The 20,511-nt window shown below is 40.0% G+C and overlaps 1 protein-coding gene across 1 annotated transcript; it reads right to left on the bottom strand.

Moving 5' to 3' along the window:
* Window positions 1-482: 482 nt before the first annotated feature.
* Window positions 483-20,230, bottom strand: SMIM13 (small integral membrane protein 13). The gene is made up of 2 exons (XM_082344570.1): window positions 19,612-20,230; window positions 483-4,768 (listed from the first exon to the last, which is right to left on the bottom strand). Exons 1-2 carry the CDS (start codon window positions 19,685-19,687, stop codon window positions 4,581-4,583), a joined length of 264 nt encoding a protein of 87 aa, XP_082200696.1. The 5' UTR covers window positions 19,688-20,230; the 3' UTR covers window positions 483-4,580.
* Between the last annotated feature and the right edge of the window lie 281 nt (window positions 20,231-20,511).

The raw sequence follows: 20,511 nt of genomic DNA on the forward strand, positions 1-20,511 counted from the left end.
TCCATTCTACATTCTTGGCAGCCGAGCACTGCTGAAGAAAAATCAGGACTTGGCACTCAGCCACTGAAATTCATGGTTTCCTATTGCAAATGGGTTCCAAGGCATCCCTCCATCTTTTCACTTGGCTTTGGTCCGTTCCCTCACTCAGTCTTCCTGGTGGTTAATACTAACAAAATGTGAGACATGACCTATGGTAAACAGATTTGCAAAACAATCTTGAAGGTACTGGATAAAGCATGAGAAGAAAAAAGGCTAAACATGAAGTGTAAATTAGCTCTAATGCTATGTGCCCTTAGGTTCCAAGTCAATTACTTTCATGGCACTAGGAATACTACTGAGATGTTGTCCTAATTCTTATAGATGTTTAGAGTTTGACAAATGAGGTGAAGGAGGAACCACTGGTAAAACTGGCTGGTTTCCAATCCCTCATGTCCAAGGTACCCTTCACACTTCTTATTCTTTATCAATGAAACAAACACAACTTTTGTTTTCATTTTAATTTATTCTGTGTAAAGTGAAGCATCACACAAACCACAGAAACTTTATAGTGTTGACCAGTTTTAAAACAGTGAATAATCGTTTACACAGAATCCTCATCTCTAATTTTACATCTCGTTATACAAAGGTACTATTAACACACACAGTTCTAATTCCTTATAAACCTATTTGTCAAGCAGCAAGATGACAATACATCATAGCATAGCACAGAATGTTTCCTCTAAGAAACCAGAGCAGCAGTATTTGGTGAATGGTTATGCATAGAACTGACTTAGAGGGGTAAACACTGGTCATAAAACAGGCGACACATGTATATTAACAAATGGAAAATGTAACTTTTTAAATTAATAAAGATAAAATGTTACTCTTTATGCTTTAAGTTAAAAACTATAGAATACTTTAAAAGCAGACAATACAAGGTGCTTTAATTCTAGACTCCATAACAAAATATTATTTCATTAATTGCTTAAGAATCCATAACCTCTGAGTACTGCTCATTGGCTTTTTAAAGTCAACCTGAAATATAAAAGCACTTGAAGTTTACCAGTCAAAAGCTAAAGTTACACTGGTTACATGTTACATTAAAACATACCTTTTAAGAAAAACTGACTTTAAAAAATACTGCATTGTTGACTTAAAATAATTTCAAAAACTGTTGCTCTTAAAAGTAAAAATGCACTACTTTCAAACATTGCAACACAGTTTGGTTTAAAATGCCCTATTTTGTGAATCCGTTACTTAACATATTCCCAACTTTCAGCAAAATAACAGTTCGAAGTTGTTTTTAAATCTGATAACATCTGAAGAAATAGGCCAGCATGTCTATAAATTGGCTATCCACCACAAAATGACGCATTTATGTTTCCACCATGAAAACATCACTACAAAAATCCACTGGATGAATTCTATTTTTAGCTTTATGTAAATATTAAAAATCTTATTTAACAGTGTCACACAAATACTTAGCGTTTTTTGGCCTTGAAATCAGAGCCATGCTACCAATAAATTTGATACAGGCAATTTTCACAAAAGTTTCAGAAGCAAAAGAAGAAAAAGATTTGGAAATGGTTGGTTGGGAAGGAAAAGCACCCACCAGAATCCTCATTTTAGAATTAATCCTCAAACAATGACATCCTTGCTCACCATCACTGTCCGTGAGAATTCAAACAAGACTAACACTTGTGTTTTTAATGCTCAGGACCCTCTAAACTTTAAAACTGACCACAGGCTACTCCGTCTCCTACTAAGAAACTGAAAATGCACTTATGATGAGTTCTGTAAGTTCAGCTACAAAAGCACTAAAACAGGAAAAAGAACAAAAACACTATATCACACAAATAATTCTGTGTTAACAACTATTTCTCCTGCCTCTCTCAGTGGCCTTAGAAACATGTACTATGGTGAGTGTACTGGGGGAAGAGGAGTGCAGGGGGAAAAAACGTTTTAAACAAAGGAATTTGTTTGTAGAATTCTCATATTGGCAGCAGTGATTTCACTTCCCTAAGAGTTAAAACATGGTAGAGTGTGAGCTATTAATATGCTTTGGTTATATTTCCCAAGCAAGTTAAGCAGAACATTTCATACAATTCTATTTTAAAAAGACACCCATAAAAGCATAAATATTAATAAATAATACCAACATGTACATCTTTCAGGGATTAATTTGTGGATGACCCTTGCAGATTTTAGGGGTTATATCGGCCATCATTCTTAATACTGACACAAGAGGAAGCTTACCAGCTACTTAGTGTGTCAGCAACTATTACCTAAACCTAAGGTACCCACTACAAAGCGGAATCCACAGCTCCAAATATCAGACTGCAAAAGACCTAATTCAAATATCCTCCCAGCACCAAGAAGCATTAAAGTTCTTTCTAACTGATGAGTATTTTAATGTGATATTCAGCTAGTATGAAGCATTAAAATTAATGCTTGAAACTTGTGTCACTGTTTTTGTTAATCAATATAGTCACATAAAAATAGAAAATCGCATCCACTAAGGAAATAAAGACAAAGACTGTGCCCCACTCTCAGCTGCTGGGGACCTCTCCTTAGCAAATATTTAAAAGTAAAGTTATACTCTGTAAATTCCCTTTCAGTACATCCAAAGGGCTACAATGACAGCAGAGGTGTTCATCGCCTTAGGGCAGAGCAGATGAACTGTTAATAAACAAACAGAACTATCAGCATGAAGTATGAGGTATCAAACAAAATCACACACCATCATAAAATAGAGGTGATATTCTGTAATGCCTAGTTCTTGAGAAACAAAGGTTTAAAACGTAAAAAGAACTTGGATTAATAAAATAACTTGGCTTCGCACTTCATTCTTGTATAAAGCAGGCAACGTTAAACGGGAAGGTTCTTTAATCCATATCTCTCTTCACCAGGAAACACGCAGTCCAAAGTTCAGTGAAGACAAACATGGGAACCTGGCAAGAATCATTTTACAGTAAAGCAGGCATTTTCACCCACTCTCTATTTTTTCCTCAATACCCAGTACCTCTGAGGTCTTGTCACCGAATTGCTGTTTGTGAAGAAGTATTTTCTCCACAACACATGCCTTGAGCATGAAGTCCTCCCATACAAATACTCTTCCTAAAGCAGAGGATAGGGCCTAGATTCCCAAGTTACTACTCTAAAATCTTGAATAGGGCGCTCCAAAATGTATCTCATAGAGGATAACTATTTTAACAACATTCTAAGAGTCAGAATTAAGGTCCCCAATAAATAATTGCTATCCTAGAAAGAAAAATAAATTTACAGACTATTTTTTTTCCTAACCTAAGATGCCATCAATTGTAAGACGCACCACATGTATCTCTAAGAAAACACATAGGCAATTAAACTATGACACAATGCTTCTGTATCCTGTAGAACGTCTACTTTTTTAATTTACTCAAACAGCTTTTAGAGTTAAACAGATCTTTATCGCGTCAATCTTGTGCATACGTAAAGAAAGTGTATGATGAAATAAGTTGGTTAAGTTATGACTATAACTTCATAGTCTGAGTCTAACTCCTCTGAATCACTCAAATCACAGCCATCGGTGTCTGCATTCTCCCAGATCACAGCACCCTTGGTCATCATCAAGAGCGCCGGCAATGCAGCATCTCTTAAAACAGCACTCCAGCACTGCCTGCGGTTTAATATCAGCAGGAAGCTCTGGACAAAATGATGTTTGACGCCTTAACGACAGTCCTGCTCGATGCATGAATCGATCACACCAGCCTCTTGTTGCTTTGAATTTTGTTTCGTCTATTCCAAGGGTTTTGGCAATTTCTCCTGCCTTCAGCTGCATCGCCTGGTGTGTGATAGGCAGTCCTTTTGCACCTGTCTCACTGACAAAATGTAGCACAGCTTCGTCTACTTGTGGGTATCTTCCTTTCTTAGGTCCCGTAAAGCATTTTGTTGTTGCTTTACAAGAAAATATGGAATTTCGGTCATTCCTCCAGCGACGGATATTTGCTTCGCTAATATCGAACGTACGCCCTGCTGCTCTGTTTCCATGCTTTTCTGCATACACGATAACTTTTCGTTTCAATGCTGAATTATAGTGTAATCTTTTTGAAGACATTTTTAAAAGCCAATTAAACCTGACACATTTGATACCAACAACAGGACAAACCTTAAGTCCACACAGGCACAGGCGAGGATAATTGCATCATGACTCTTGCCTGGTTGACAGTAATCGTAAAATGCATCCCAATTTCAGACAAGGTATAATGTGGAGGGAAAAAAAGTACAACATAGAACTAATATTAATAAAATATGGTTTTTCAAGCCTGTAATATTTACCAGATTAACACCAGTGCAAGAAAATAAGCCCAAGAGTCAAAGAATAAGTATATATGTAGAAGTATATAAGCAAAAATTATCTTTACGATGAAATCTGCAATGGTCCGATTTGGTTGTAATTCCCTTTATTTTCATATGGCTTACATGTAAATCTTTTTTTGAATTGGATTTAAGATCCAAGAATGAATGTTCTTCAATCTTTTAGCAGATTGCAAAGCCAAGTCATTACAGAGAGAGACTCCCAGTGTCCTTCGTCATTCGCTATCAGGGGACCACAGCTCAGGTCAGTGGCCTTCATCAACAGGTGCCCTCCTCTGGCGAGCAGATCTGATCCTGTGTGGAGATGATGAAGCGTCTTCCTCTGTTTCAGACCCTGAAGGTTCATGATCTCCCTCCTGAGATCCTGTGTCTCCCACCAGTTCCCGAAGAAACTTGAATTTTGATAAAAAAAGATGCCAAACAAAATACCAACCTAAAGAGAGAGAAAAACATTAAGAGAAATTATGACACACAGTATTATCAGTTGGGAACATTTCAGTTAATTATGTGTGGGGTGTGTGTGTCACGAAACAGTATGTGTAATTTAAATGTATATGTGATTACAATTTATATAACAAACATTTATCAAGCATTTACTATGGACATGGCATAAATATAAACTCTGGGATTCTACAGAATGGCAAAAACAGTTTCTGCCTTACGGAACTGAGAATCCAAGCTTGGTCCATCTACATCAAATTTATAATGAGATTATGATATCTAAGTAGAGTGTTTATTGTACTAAACTCAAGTTTTTGAGAGCATTTTTCTGGGGAAGAAAGAATACACCTCGCTATTTACCTGGACGTTCACACCTCAATGCCATTATTTACTAAACACAAGTTTGCTTCAGTCAGAAAGCAAGACAGTAAATGGCAGGATTTACTAAATCACCTGCACTTTGGTAAAAACTTCTCAGGACCAAACTATTCAGTAAGTTTCTAGAAATAATAAACTTTCACAGAAAATTAATAAATTTTCTTTAATTACACAATGAAAGATGAAAAGCCAGAGCACCAGTATCTTAAATTCAAGATTTTAAAAAATACAGTGTTTTCATGTCAAATCCATTAAAAAGTCTGAATAACTCTCCTAAAAAAAAAAAAAAATTACTAACCAAGTTTTGCTTGTTTTTGCAAGGAGTTTTAACTTTTAGACGTCCACTAATACAGAACAAACAGTCAATAAAGGAGAACACAGGAGCTGAAACTCCTGAACCCATGACTGGTTGCTCTGAAATGTTAAAGAGTATTTCATAAACAAAACTAACCACTGCTAACAGTTTTCCATGCTAGCGTGTTTTCTCGATGCCTTCTACTTTAAAACTCTCCAGTTTCATAGAAAAGCAACGGACCATAGCATATTCTGATGACTAGCATTTATGGAAACAAAATCCAACCAGCTTTTCTACCCCAGCATTACAAAGGCCGAGATGAATGGCCACTTAAGGAAGTTTCTAATTTTACTTGTTTCTTTCTTATAATCTCTGGGGGGAAAGATGAACATAAAATCCTTGGTACTAAAAAACTAACTTCAGAGATTTAACCCTTTTCTCAGGTTTTTGCTTTCCTTTAAGCTTGAGTGCTGAGTGCTAACTGAACCACACCACAAATATATTTTAGTCAACTGTGTGAGTAAAGCACCTAACTCTATAAAATAGTATTTTAACGATACTCCAAATTAGCAAGCTCTCTGTTCACTCAAAATTCTTTCTAAAAATAGGCACAGCAGCGAGGTAGAGGAAAGAGCTCTGGAGGGGTCAGGAGGCTCAGGCCTGACAGAAGACTGATAAAGCCACTGTGAGGAATAAATAAATAAAGGGCTTAGGTGCCTGGCACGGAGTCCACATTTGGTAAACTGCTCAATCGACAGGAGCTGTGGCTGTCCCCGGGCAGTGGGATCTGAGGTGACTTCTCCTTTGCTGTTGACTAATTACCTTTTTTTATTGAGATACAATTCACCTATCATAAAATTCACCATTTTAAAATGTCCAATTCAATGGTTTTTAGCATATTAACAAGGTTGTGCCACCATCACCATTATCAAACTCCAAAACATTTTCATCGACACCCAAAGAAACCCCACACCCATTAGCAGCAGTCCCTTCCCCAGTTCCTCCCTCCCCAGCCCCTGGGAACCATTAATGTACTCTTCTGTCAGTGGATTTGTGTATTCTGCGCATGGCATACAGCAGGAATCACAGTATGTGGTCTCGTGTGCCTGGCTTCTTACACTAAGCATATATTTTCAAGGTTCATCAAACATGTTGTTGCATGTATCACATTATTCCTTTTTATTGTTGAATAATATTCCATTGTAAAGACACATCACATTTAGTTTTAACCATTTACCAATTAACAGACCCGGGCAGTTTCCACTTTTTGGCTGCAATGACCAACTGCACAAGTTTTTGCACTGACGTGTTTTCATTTCTCTTGGGTATACAACTGACGCTCGAACAAGACAGGGGTTATACCCTCCCCACAGTTGAAAATCCACCAGAAACTTTACAATCCGCCCTCCATATCCACGGTTCCACATCCAAGGATTCAACCTCATATCATGTAGGGGACTGCAGTGTGTATTTATTGAAAGAAATCCGCATGTTAAGTGGACCCACGCAGTTCAAACCCATGTTGTTCAATGGTCCACTATACCTAGGGGTAGAATTGCTGCGTCATATGGTAACTTATGCGTAACCATTTGTGAAATTGCTAGTCTTGTCCAAAGCAGCTGTGCCATTTTACACTCCCATCAGCATCGTAAGAGGTTCTCAATTTTTCTACATCCTCACCAAGACTTTTTATTGTCCGCCTTTTTTATTATAGTCATCCTAGTGGGTGTGAAGCGGTTTATCATTGTGGCTTTTATTATGGCATTTCCCTAATGACTAAATATGTTAAACATCATTTTCTTTTTATTGGCGATTTGTAAATCTTCTTTGGAGAAATGTTTATTAAATTCCTCTGCCTACTTTTTAATCAGGTTGTTTGTCTCTTTATTAAGTTGTAAGAGTTCTTTATATATTCTTGATACCAGGCGCTTATCAGATATATGATCTGCAAAACATTTTTTTCCCGTTCTGTCTTCTCACTGTCTTGATAATGTTCTTTGAAGTACAATAGTTTTTAATTGTGATGGAGCCTAATTTATCATTTATTCTTTGAGGAAATCCAATTTATCTTGTTTTCTTTGGTTGCTTGTGCTTTTGGTGTCATATCTAGGGAACTGGAGACTAACCCAAAATTATGAAGATTTATGCCTATGCACGCTTCTAAGAGTTTTAGTTTTAGCTCTTACACTAGGTCTTTGATTGATTTTAGTTAACTTTGGTGTGAGAGAGAGATCCAAATTAATCCTTTTGCATGTGGATACCAAGCTGTTCCAGAACTATTTGTTGAAAAGACGGTTCTTCCCTCCATTAAATTGTCTTGGTCAAAAATCAAATGATCATAAATGTTAGTTTATTTCTATTCCATTGATCTGTCTATCCTTATGCCATACCACATTATCTTGATTACAGTAGCTTTGTATTGTTTTAAAATCAAGAGTGTAAGTTTACCAACTTTGTTCTTTTCAAGACTGTTTTGGCTAAAGTCCCTTGCATTTCCATGTGCATTTTAGAATTATCTTGTCAATTTCTGAAAAAAAAAAAAAAGGCAGCAAGAATTTTTATAGGGATTGTATTAAATCTGTAGGTCAATGTGGGGACCTACATTTTTTAATAATATTTCTCTGTACATATCAAAAGTTTTCCAGAGTGGACATACATGGTTTTGCTAATCAGAAAAATCAGGAGAAAAACAAGTCAGAAACTAAGTAAATCGTAACTACTCTGTAGACGTTTATGTTTTAAATACCCCAATACCATTAATTGGCCTAAATTAATAAGTCCAGTTGATTTTAAAGATACTAAGGAAAACTCCTCTTAGGTTAGTTTTGAGAACCCAACCTAAAAGTTAAAAAAACCTCTTTTTCCCAAGGTACTACTGTGCTAAATAAAGATAATGCACGTGCATTTACCATCAGGGAAATTATAAGCAAGCTCAAAGATGATGATAGTCTTGACCTCATAAAGATCAAAGATACCAACAGCGGCTACTAGGTATAAAATGACCATAAATTTAGAAAAGTAAAGGGAGGTTACTGGAACTCTTCCGACTGAAAAGAGACTATGGTGAAGGGCTGTCACCAGTGGGGTTCCCACCATAAAATACTCTTGCCCTTGGGGTGGTTAAGAGAAAGTAAAGTCTCCCAGCACAGAAATCGACAAAATAAGGAACTGAAGACTGCTTCAACAGTCAGTTTGGGGAGATATAAATAAGAGCATTCAGTTAGATCACGAACTCTGTCTTTCTCAGTTTTAATAAAACAAACCCCAAAAAAGATTTTCTTTTAAATCACTGCCAGTGATCGAACAATGCAGGGGGCTCAATCTGAAGTCAAAATTCAGAATGTGGCAGCCAATCAGAGAGACGCCAGAGTCTGGAGCAGCAAGTTACAGCCACCAGCCCCACACTCACCGCTCCCTCCCCGCCGCACCAGCTCAACCACCCGACTTCACACCTCTTCCATTGCCACCCCCAAATCTGCAGATAAGCAAACTTGAAAAGAAGCTTATTTGTCCCTATTGTGCCTGCGTGTAAGGTGTGTGAAGGCTGGGGGTGGAGGAGCCTGTGGGTAGTGACACTGCTTCCCACAAAAAATCGTGAGGTAGAGAATTCCCCCCGACACAGATATGGAGCTCATTAGCTGAGCAGCCAAAAACAACACACATCCGCTGTGCCGGGTTGTTCACAATGGCTACTGTAATGACAGGGTGGGAGAGCAAAGCTAAGAGGGAAATTGTCGTGGTGGTAAGAACTGCAGTGGTATTCGCTAAATTCAGGGATGTTCAACAAGCTATTCCCCGAGTAAAATGACTAAGTTCTTACACAGCTGTAATCGTGGGAAGATGGTTGGAGGGTGCGGGGGAGGGGATGTCCATCTCACGGTACTTGGAACTGGTAAGATCTCAAGCTTCCCCAACAGACCGCTCATCAAAGAGTGTTAATCCTCTGAAGAAAGGATGATACTAAAAACGCCAGGCAGTGTGAACGGAAAAACAACTACATGTGACATTTATTTTGGAAAAAGAACCATTATTAAAACCCCAATAGGTATATACCAGGAAAAGTGTGACTTAGCGAAGAAGAAACTAAGAGAGGTACTGCAGTGCCAGATAAAGCTGCTAATAGTCACTGGCTACGTTAATTAGACATGAAAATAAAAATAGCTAACTTTTTTTTTAACTTTGGGAAAGGTACTGTGAGGAAATGTTTTGCACATATCGTTTCAAGGCCAAATTGTTATTCAACATAAACTGTCCTTCCACTTACATCTGGTATGTCACATTCCCTGCAGGTGATTAATAGGGCCTCACCCCTATTATTCATCTACAGTATTTTACTTGCACTGATCTTAAAATACAAAGTCGAAAGTCATATAAATACATAGTTCACCTCCTGTTATTTTAATAAAGCAGCTTTTAATTCAAGTAACAAAAGTCCTAAAACTAAGCTTAACCAAAAAAGGGGGAATTTGTTATCAGCTTATAGAGCCCGTGAGAGGGACGTAGAGGGACTAGATCTAGGGGGAGGCGCTCATGAACTGAGGTCATCCTCCAGCATTATCTGTTTTCTCTACACCCTTGCCTCATGTCCTTCTAGGCTTCCCTTGAACATGGCTGCTTTTTCCCAGCTTTCTATGATTTCTTGGCTATCCTCAAAAAACAGCCTAGAATCTCTGACCCAGCTTGGGTCAACTGTCAGGCCCAAGACCAGTGTGCGTTACCTGGGTAGGTATTGTGAACAGGGCTGCGCGGCCTAGCCCTGAGAGCTGCGGGTGATTTCCAAGGCTGGAAGGGAACGGACAGGACAACTCGGGGAAGGAGCTCCTATAAAGATGTCCGCTCTACATTTATTAGGCAACAGGGTCCCGGAGGATGGTCTTTACTTCAGGATCACCCCCTAAAAACCATCCCTGAGCTGGGCAGGCAATTCTTTTGTTGGATGAAGGCTAAACAAAACCTTTGATCTGCTTGGGACCTGCTTCGATTTCTTTAAAACCTTAACACAATCTGACCTCTGATGAACGTCCGCGACGCAAGGGGTCTTCAACCCCTCGAGCAGAGGAACTACTTGGGGTGGAAGTGAGGTAGGATCTGATGAGGTTGGAAGTCACGTTCTCCCTTTTAGGGAAAAGAACACATGTAAATGTAAAGCAATTTCAACAGCATGTATTGTCCAATGGAATGACCCTAGTTAAAGATATGTGATCACCACATTGCAGCCATTCCCAGGAGAATCACTCCAACTGGCTCCTCATTATGCTCTGCTAGGGAGCTGTGAGAAGCTACAGATTCCCAACGACTCACCCCAGATACTCCAAATCAATCTCCAGCGTTGTGCTTACTCATCTTTTTTAAGCTCTCTAGATGATTCTGATGCACATGTAGGTTTGGAAAAGAGAAATGAAGGAAAGAAGAAACATGAGTGCTGCTGCAGATCAGTTACGGCAAGTGGCCAAGGAAAAGGAGAAAAGGATAAGCAATGGAAGAGCAGGGAAGAGATGGATCAACACCTGACCAGACTGCCTATCTGAGAAGATCCCACTTGAGAAAAGGCAACAAAAGCTCATTCGTGTTTACTAGTGGGACAACGGGAATATGTAAGGGGGAGCTATAAAGACACTGCCCAGGCTTCGCTGATGAGTGGGCTATGCTGCAGGAGGACAATGGATGTGTGAGGAATGATGCAATGGAAGGTCAGAAGTTGGACATAAAGAATGATTCTATCTTTGCTCCAAGTAGTATTGAACTGTGTCTGGTTAACCGAATAGTTTAATATAAATAACAATGTATGTATTCAGAGTTCATTCTCTAGTACACCATGAGTGATTGAGAAAACACATGGAATGTTACATAATGCAAAATGAAGCATCATCCTCTAGCTACATGTTATTGGTTGTAAGACAGCATCAAATAAATAAGAGAGGAACATGTGTGTACAAGTGTGTATTGGGAGGGGGAAAGGCACCACAGACACAAGGGAAAGAACCACCAGTTCAGATTTATAACTCTGACTTACCATAAGAATAGGCCAGCCTAATTTGGACTCTGGGCCCTAGTGACTAACTTCTCCCAGGTGGTGCTTGCATCTTTGGGGAAGAGCAGGACAGGAGGAAGAACAACCACTATCACCCAGGTTACCTTTTACTGAAAGGGACTTACCCCTTGTACCTTGCATGCCTACAGGACCGCCTATAAAAGTACAGCTCCTACAATTCCTCCCACCCAAACCTGATATGCAGACACCAGAAACTCCTTACCTACTCTTATTCTGTGGAGCATGGGTCTTGTACCTTGTCCTGAGATTGTAAGAGAAAAATGGGAGGGAGGGACAGAGGAATAGCAGAAAGGAGGGGGTGGAGGGGGCAGGGAGAAGGACTGTCCACAATTATATGTACTTAGTCAAAAATTTACACTAATTGTTAAAACAAGTATTGCAGTTTTTCATAGTTTAAAAGGCAAGTCTGTGAGTCAGAAAAACTGGCTGGCAACAAAGGGTGTGTGTCCTGGGATAAGCAAATAAGCACTCAACTTGTGTGTCCCAGTAACTAAGCATTAGTTCACAGGATGGAGCTCATGAAACACACTGTATATTGTTTTTCTATGCAAGATAAATGTGCTGGCAGCAGAAGGGTAGCAATGGCAGATGAACTTGAACGACGGACCATCACTGTCAACACACCACAAACCCAGGGGACAGGAGTAATCACAGAGTTCTCAGTTCATGAAGTGCTTTACATTCGACATCTCATTTAATCCTCTCATTAGCCCTCTGAATTAGTGAGACTAGGAATCATTATCCCCATTTTCTAGATAAGAAATCAAAGGCTCAAAGTGACTCATAACCATTGAAAAGGGCTAGCTCGGCAAAACAGCAATGAATTCAATAAGTGTATCAAATTTCTCATATTTTCATAGTGAAAGTATGGCTAAAACACAAAACACTAATTAGGGAATGAGAATATGATTTCCTACCCAAGATCTTTTGAGTTCAAAAAGCCCAGGTGCAGTAGAACAAAAAATTCTTATCTTTGTGGAATCACTCTTTCCATGGAGTTAATCCCACCTTCATGATGATATCTAAGTGGTTAACTGACTGGCTTAATACTGATCTTGATTTGTATAAAGCTCTTTTCCACTTTCAATCCTATAACCTTATTTTCCGTTTACACAGAAAGCAGCTAAGGTTCGCTGCTAAGGTAATATGTCCAAGGCCAAGACACAGGCAAAGTGAAAACAGAACCATACTCCCCGACCCTTCTCACCAAGCTCCCTCTACTGCACATCCTTCTGTAAAGACACACTGGGCGGCCCCAGCAGACAAGCCCCCGGAGAAACCATCACTGACCCAACACAACGTGGAACCGAAATACCTCCACGCCCAAAACCCTGTTACCCAGGAAATGGAAGACAGATTTAAAGTTCCCTTTAAAACCTCTCCTCTTTTTATTTTCCTCTCCTTCTGGTGATCACAACACTCCCATAGATCCAAATATTACCCCTATTATAGAGGATGACCAAATTTTTCATCCATACTTTCTACCTTTCTTAAACCCCAGGAAGGAATCTCTACCTCACTGGCTTGAAGACATCTTTAAAAAGTATATTCATCCAACAGCTCCTTCTTCTGATTTTCACATTTCTGTAATGGGTATTGTATCCTTTCCCCATCTCTCAGGTGGGAAAGAGCATATTTCAGCCCTACCCTGCTTTACTTCAGTGCTATAGATTCTACCTTAATAAACCCTCTCCTATCTGTTTCCTTCATTATATTCCCAGTGCCATTCTCTATCCTACATCAAATCCTTATTATCTGTCAACTGGATTACCACCACAACTTCTTATAACTCAGAGGCACGCTGGAGCCACACTGCTTGGCCATGAATCCTAACTCAACAGCTCAGTTGAAATTTGGGCAAGTTAACCTCTATGTGCCTCAGTTTCCTCATCTATAAAATAGAGACAACAGCACCCACTTTCAGAGTCAATGCGGTAATAAAAAGAATTAATGTGTGTAACATTCTAAAAAGAATGCCCGCATATAATAAACACTCATCAAATGTTATCCATTGTTACAATCTCTTAGGCTCCAGTCTCTTCCTCTCCAGGGCAAACTCCACAGACAAGAGGTTACTACCACTGCCTCTGAGATTTTTAAGCAACGTGAACACATAATTCTTACGTCTTTCTACTATACTATCTCTTCAGTATAGTACTCTCTTGGATGACTGCTTTAGCATCTCATGCTCACTTCCATCCTTCACTGTCTTAATAACTAACTGTCATCCCCCCAAGACATGAGTTTCTTAAGGAAAGAAAATTTATGGTTTATCTATGGTTTCCACTATGTCCTCTATGTCTTAGAAGAGTATCTGGCACAGAGAATGTATTCCAAACAAACCATTCAACTTCCATCCTCCAACCCCAACCCCCAACACACACCAAAAGTACCATAAATTTAAGGGGTTAATGACTTTCACCAACTGATCCATTTCAGAGCTCTTAAGATTTCTACTATGTAACAGAGTAGCTGATAAAAAGAACTGTTGAACAATGTTATTGACAACATTGATATTGAACAATGTTATCAACCAAGTTGACCTGACATGTACAGAACATTCCACTCAATAACAGCAGAATAAACATTCTTTTCAAGTATAGGCAGAACATCCACGAAAACAGACCATTACTTCATCTCATTAAGTGTAAACCTTCCTAAACTTGATACACTTTTCTCACCATAACAAAATTAAACTAGAAAATGATAAAATGATATACGGGGGGGAAAATGTCCTAAATAAGTCATGGTTCAAAGGAGAAATCACAAGTGAAACTAAAAAATATTTTGAACCAAATAAAGTTTTTTAAAAAAATCAAAAGTAATACCTGGAAAGAAATTTATATCATTAAATAGCTATTTTTTTTTAATAAGAGGGGTCTAAAATCAATAATCTAAGCTTCCACCATAAGAAACTAGAAGAAGTGCAAACTAAAATCAAAATAAGTAGAAGAAACTAAAGATATAAGCATAAACCAATGAACTAAAATATGGACAAGTAAAGAAATAAAAAAATCAATAAAACTAAAAACCAGATTCTTTGAGAAGATCAATAAAATTTATAAACCTCTAGCCAGACTGATAAACAAGAGAAAAGAACACAAACAATATCAAGAATGAAAGAGAAGACATCACCACAGATCCTACAGATATTAAATGATAATGAGAGAACATTAATTCAGATTAAATAGACATAGTGCTTGAAAGACACAAACTACTACAAAAGCTCACTCAAGAAGACACAAGTAACTGGAATAGCCCAATATTAGCCCAAATGAAAGATACTGAATTTGCAGTTAAAAGCTTTCCCCAAAAGTCCTGGCCTAAATTAATTCTACCAAACATTTAAGAAAGTATACTAGGGATTATGCTTTATTAATTTTTGGACACTCATGACCTCCATCACAGCACCTGAACATAACAGTTCATTAAATGTATTTTATTGAGTAATACAAGGGTTATCCACCTTGAGACAACCTTGGTTTGTACCACATTTAAGACTGTATTTGTAATAGAAATTTAATAATTTATATTGAGGAATCTGTCTTCATTTCTTCTTCAAATATATGAAGGCCTTCTACATGCTTCTACTCTCTAGGATCCAGGAATAGAGCAGTGAACAAGCCAAAGAAGGTCCCTGCCTTCACTGAGCTTACGCCCTAACTGGGAGAAACAAACATATAAAATACAGTCAGCCCTCCGTACCCATGTGTTCCACATCTGCCGATTCAAACCATCACAGACAAAACTGACAAACATAGACTGAGGAGATGGAAAAAGGTATTCCACGCAAATGGAAATGGATAAAGACAATGAAGTGTATGTACACAATGGAATATTACTCAGCCATAAAAAAGAGAAATCTTGCCATTTGCGACACCCTGGATGGATCTAGAGGGTATTGTGCAAGTGCAGTAAGTCAGAAAGAGAAAGAAAAATACTCCATGATTTCACTTACACATGGAATTTAAAAAACAAAACAAATGAACAAACATAACTAAACAGAAACAGTCATAGATACAGAAAATAAACAGGTGGTTGCCATAGGGGAGGAGGTGGGGGGGAGGGAAGGGTAGGGAATATGTAAGGGAGATTAAGAGGTACAAACTTCATTTGCAAAATAAATGAGTCACAGGTATGACATGTACAGGGTGGGGAATAACGTCAAGATTTATGAAATAGGGATTCCCTGGTGGCACAGTGGTTAAGAATCCACCTGCCAATGCAGGGGACACAGGTTTGAGCCCTGGTCTGGGAAGATACCACATGCCACGGAGCAACTAAGCCCGTGCGCCACAACTACTGAGCCTGTGCTCTAGAGCCCGTGAGCCACAACTACTGAGCCCATGTGCCACAACTACTGAAGCCTGCGCACCTAGAGCCCGTGCTCCGCAACGAGAGAAGCCACTGTGATGAGAAGCTCGTGCACCACAAAGAAGAGTAGCCCTCGCTCGCCGCAACTAGAGAAAGCCCGCATGCAACGAAGACCCAACACAGCCAAAAATAATAAATAAATAAATAAATAAATAAAAATAAATCTATAAAAAAACTATAAACAAAAATAAATCTATTAAAAAATATTTACGTAATATCTTTGTATGGTGACAGACGTAACTAGACTTTCACGGTAATCACTTTGAAATGTATAGAAATATCAAACCACTATGTCCCATAACAGGAACTAACAGTGTGGTAGGTCAATTATACTTAAAAACAAACAAACTCAGAAAATGAGATCAGATTTGTGGTTGATAGAGGAGGGGTGGGATTGGATGATGGTACAAACGTCCAGTTATAAGAAAAGTAAGTACTAGGGATGTAATGTACAACAAGATAAATATAAGTAACACTGCTGTGTGTTCTATGTGAAAGTTGTTAGGAAAGTAAGTCCCGAGAGTTCTCATCACTGGAAAAAAAAAATTTTTTTTTCTATTTCTTTAATTTTGTATTTATATGAGATGATGGATGTTCACTAAACTTACTATGATAATCATTTCATGATGTATATAAATCAAATTATTATGTTATACACCTTAAATTTATACAGTGCTGTATGTCAATTACATCTCAGTAAAACTAGAAGAAAAAAAGAGACAAAACTGACACGACTTCCAGATGGAGTTGATATTTATAAGGAAAGGAAAGGGCAAAACCAAGGATGACACCCAAGTCCTTGGCTGCTGACAACATGTGAGCAGGGAGGGAGAAACAGGTGGTAGAAATCAAAAGTTCTGTTTTAGATGTGTTTAGTTTGAGATGGTTGTTATATCCTCAAGTGGAGATATCGAGAATAAAAGTTTGATGCACGAACCTGGGGTGCAGGAGAGGAATAAGAGCTGTAGATTTAATTTTAGTCATCAGTTATAGTTACTATTTAAATCTTTAGAACTGGGTAAGATGAGTAAGAGAACAGAAGGAAGGCAAAAATAGAAATACTATATATTTGTATTATAACGTAATGTAACATAAAAATACAATAGAAAATAGCATGCATCTCATGGAGTAATGGCAAGTACTAGTCTGTAAAATTTTTATTTCAGAGACAAGAAAGATGATGGGTAGATAGATGTGGATATAACTAATTGATATATGTAATTTATCTGTATATACTTATGAATGTACTGGGAATAATGAAAATTTATTTCCTATCATAGATTGTGATCAAAAAAAGTTAAATTCTAGGGGATGAGAAGCCAGGAAAAGATAAACAATTAACCACTATGGTAGGAAGAACACCATGAAAGTATAGTGTACAAAAGCCAAGAGAAACGCTTCATGGAAGGAATGCTCACCTGTATAGAATGAGTATGAGAGGTTACGTATCAATACAGTTACAACTCATAAGGGACCATGGACTTGGTAATACGGAGGCCATTTGTTATGAATCTTGACAAGGGCAGTTTCAGTGAACAGTGGGAGTGGAAAATATTTTTAGAATGAATGAGAGGCAAGAAAGTACAATCAACAGAGACAGGAGAAGGTAGACCTCCCTAAGGAACCTGAAATTTGAAAATCATAATTCACTGTGTGAAAGAGTCAGTCAGAGTTCTAAAATAAACTAGGTTATGAGTTTCTTGGGGCAGACCCGTGTCATCAATTTTTAATCCCCAATGTGACTATATTTGGAGACAAGGCCTTTAAAAGGTTATTTAAGGTTAAATGAATTTATAAGGGTGGGGCCCTAATCCAATATGACTGGTGTCCTTATTACATAAGATTAGGACATGGACACACACAGATGAAAGTCCCCGTGAAGACACAGGGAGAAGACCGCCATCTACAAGCCAAGGAGAGAAGCCTCAGAGGAAATCAACCCTGCTGACACGAGGATCTTGAACTTCTAGCCTCCAGGCTACAAGGAAATAAATTTCTGCTGTTTCACGTCTGTAGTACATTGTTACAGCATGCCTAGCACACTAATACAACACCCTAGTTTCTCTCTCAAATCTGGTGGGATCCTTCCCTCCTCTTCCTAAGCCCCAGGCCCCTCCTAATCAAAACATGAAGCTACCACATCATTCACTCTCCCAACAAAAAAGTGCTTGGATTACTTCTTAGAGCTATTAGTCTTGACCATTCCAATCAAAATAAGGCACTTTTTTACTTACCACAGGTCACCTCTCATTCCATAATGTTTTCTGAAACCAAAGGCAGGGTACTTTTAGAAAAATGAGTAAACTTTAAGTCAAATACCTATTGGGAGTGGAGAGAGCAAGTCTAATGTATGCAGCAATTAGGAATTTTGAGGCCCCAAAGGCAAGTTTGGCAAATATTCTATCTAAGTTGTTGTTACATGGTTTACATGTTACATTCCTATCTCCAGGTAGCTTGCATCTTCAAATCAGAAAAGAAAGCATATGCTTACCTACTTCCTCACATCCAAACAAATCACATAGATCTGGTTTTCCTTACTTCAAGGATCTTAAACACCTACAATTAGCCCCAAATCCTGACATCACAAGCAGGAAACTGAGAAAGGCTTTCCAATTGTTTTATCATCAGAAAAGAAAGGCTGTAAGTTAGAAGCTTTAACTCTAGTGCCTTAGTAAAAGCAAGAAAATTAAAAATATACATACAAGTATACAAATACAAATATATATACATGTCTATGCACATGTAAAAGCAATAAAATTAAAAACATACATACTAGTGTATAAATACAAATATATAAGTCTATACATGTATATGCACGAGTGTCTCCAAACATAGCTGATACTGAGCATTTAGTACATTAATCATGCAATGAATAAGCCCTATAGTATTTTGAATACTGACCAATTACTGCATCAACCTGAACCCCTACTTCAATAGCGTAATTATCAAAAAATACTCACTGACATCTGGTTCTAAACAATTCCCAAATTTTCACAACTGCTCAGCCACTTGGCTAAGAGAGCTGTGGTTATCAGTTACTGTGCGTTAAAAAGAAAAAATCTACAATTGCGCTAATATTACCTTGAGAAAAAAGTTTCACGTCCTCTCATTCCATGAAGGAAAAAAAAAAAAATCACACCAGACAAAACAGCACCATTATTACAGAACTAAAAGTTAGGTTACCTGACCCTGGAAGTTTAATATAGCCGGTGTTTCTAAGTCCTGCCGCGTCTCAACATTTCTGCTCGGAATTTAGTTTAAGCCTGAACTCCAAGTAAACAAAAAATTTCACGCGTGCTTCAAACCCAACTCTGTCCCTACCCCTGGTTAAACGAAGGTAATGAAACCTCGCTTTGTCATCAGAGTCAGAACGTGTCAAAAAAGAAAAAGGAGTAATCAATCACTTCACCTTCGGATACAGGCCAAGGTTAAAATCTGAGCAGACTGCGGTAAGAACGGCAATCAAGACGCTGCCGGTGAAGCAATACCTGCTTTAACCCCGAGTCAAGATGCCCAGCCCTGGATGCTGTTCTTCCCTCTCCTGGATGACAGCGGGCCTGTCGTGGATCAGGGCTCACTCCCGAGAGGTAAGTGAAAAACAGATGATTTGAAGACACTTGCCCACCCAGGCCTTCTTTTTTTCTTTTAAACCAGACAAAACAAGCCAGTCGACCAGACGATCGAGCCGGCGTGTGTACCGCGGAGTGTTAACTGCCCCGCGCGACGCCGCACTCACCGCACACCATCAGCAGCAGCACGATCAGCAGCGTGGCCACGAACACTAGCAGGGTCAGCCCGACGCTGTGCCACATCTTGGGGGCAGGAGGGCGGCCGGCTCCGGGCGGCTGGGCGGTGGGCGCGGGCGGGCCGGCGGACGGGCGGGCGGCGCGGCCGGGGCTTCAGCGGCCGGCGCCGGGCGCGGCAGGGCGCCGGGGCGGCATGAGCGGCGGACGCCCGGCAGCGCCCCCAGGAGGCGAGGCGGGGCGGGGCGGCGCGGGGGCGGCACCGCGGCCGGCCGGCCGACCCACGGTCCTTGTCGGTCCGGCCGAAGGAGCGCGGGCGGGAGGCGGAACGCGGGGCGCCCCTACCGCCTCATCGCTCCGGGGAACCGGGGACGCGGCGCCCGGAGACCCCGGCGGCAGCCGGATGTGCTTCCATGGCGGACGCCGCGCGCCCGTGGAGGGGACAGAGGGCGAGCACTGGAACGCGTGGCGGCCACCCGGCCCTCGTCGTCGCCCGCCCGAGGGTCCCTCGGCCCCCACGGACAGCAGATAACGTCTCCCCGCGACGTCTGCGGCGCTTACCCGCCCCAGGCCCTCTCCCCCTGCGGCAGCTCATCACCCAGCGCCCCCACCGCTCGCCGCCCCTGCGTCGCGGGGGCTGCTGGGAGATGAAGTGCAGAGCCCGGTGGAGCCTTGAGGAGGCCGCCCCCAAGGGGACTACAACTCCCAGAATGCACCTCCCACTCAGCTGCTTTGCTTCTCCCTCCCTCTCACCCCTGTTCCTTTGGTTTTTCTCAAGCCAGAATCTCTGTCTACTGACTGCTGTTCTCGGAACCCGTGCCCTTGGCTTCCCCTCCTGCGCTGTGCCAAAGCGCCAGAGTGATTTCAAACGCACAGTCGTTTTGTTTAAAGCC

Source organism: Balaenoptera borealis (assembly GCF_965194805.1).
Source record: "Balaenoptera borealis genome assembly, chromosome: 12".
NCBI lineage: Eukaryota > Metazoa > Chordata > Mammalia > Artiodactyla > Balaenopteridae > Balaenoptera > Balaenoptera borealis.

Excerpts from the sequence above, each read along its gene's own strand:
- SMIM13 (XM_082344570.1), bottom strand. The coding sequence starts at position 19,687 with ATGTGGCACAGCGTCGGGCTGACCCTGCTAGTGTTCGTGGCCACGCTG. Across the intron at positions 4,769-19,611 it reads GCTGCTGCTGATGGTGTGCG|GTTGGTATTTTGTTTGGCAT; the intron begins GTGAGTGCGGCG and ends CTCTCTCTTTAG.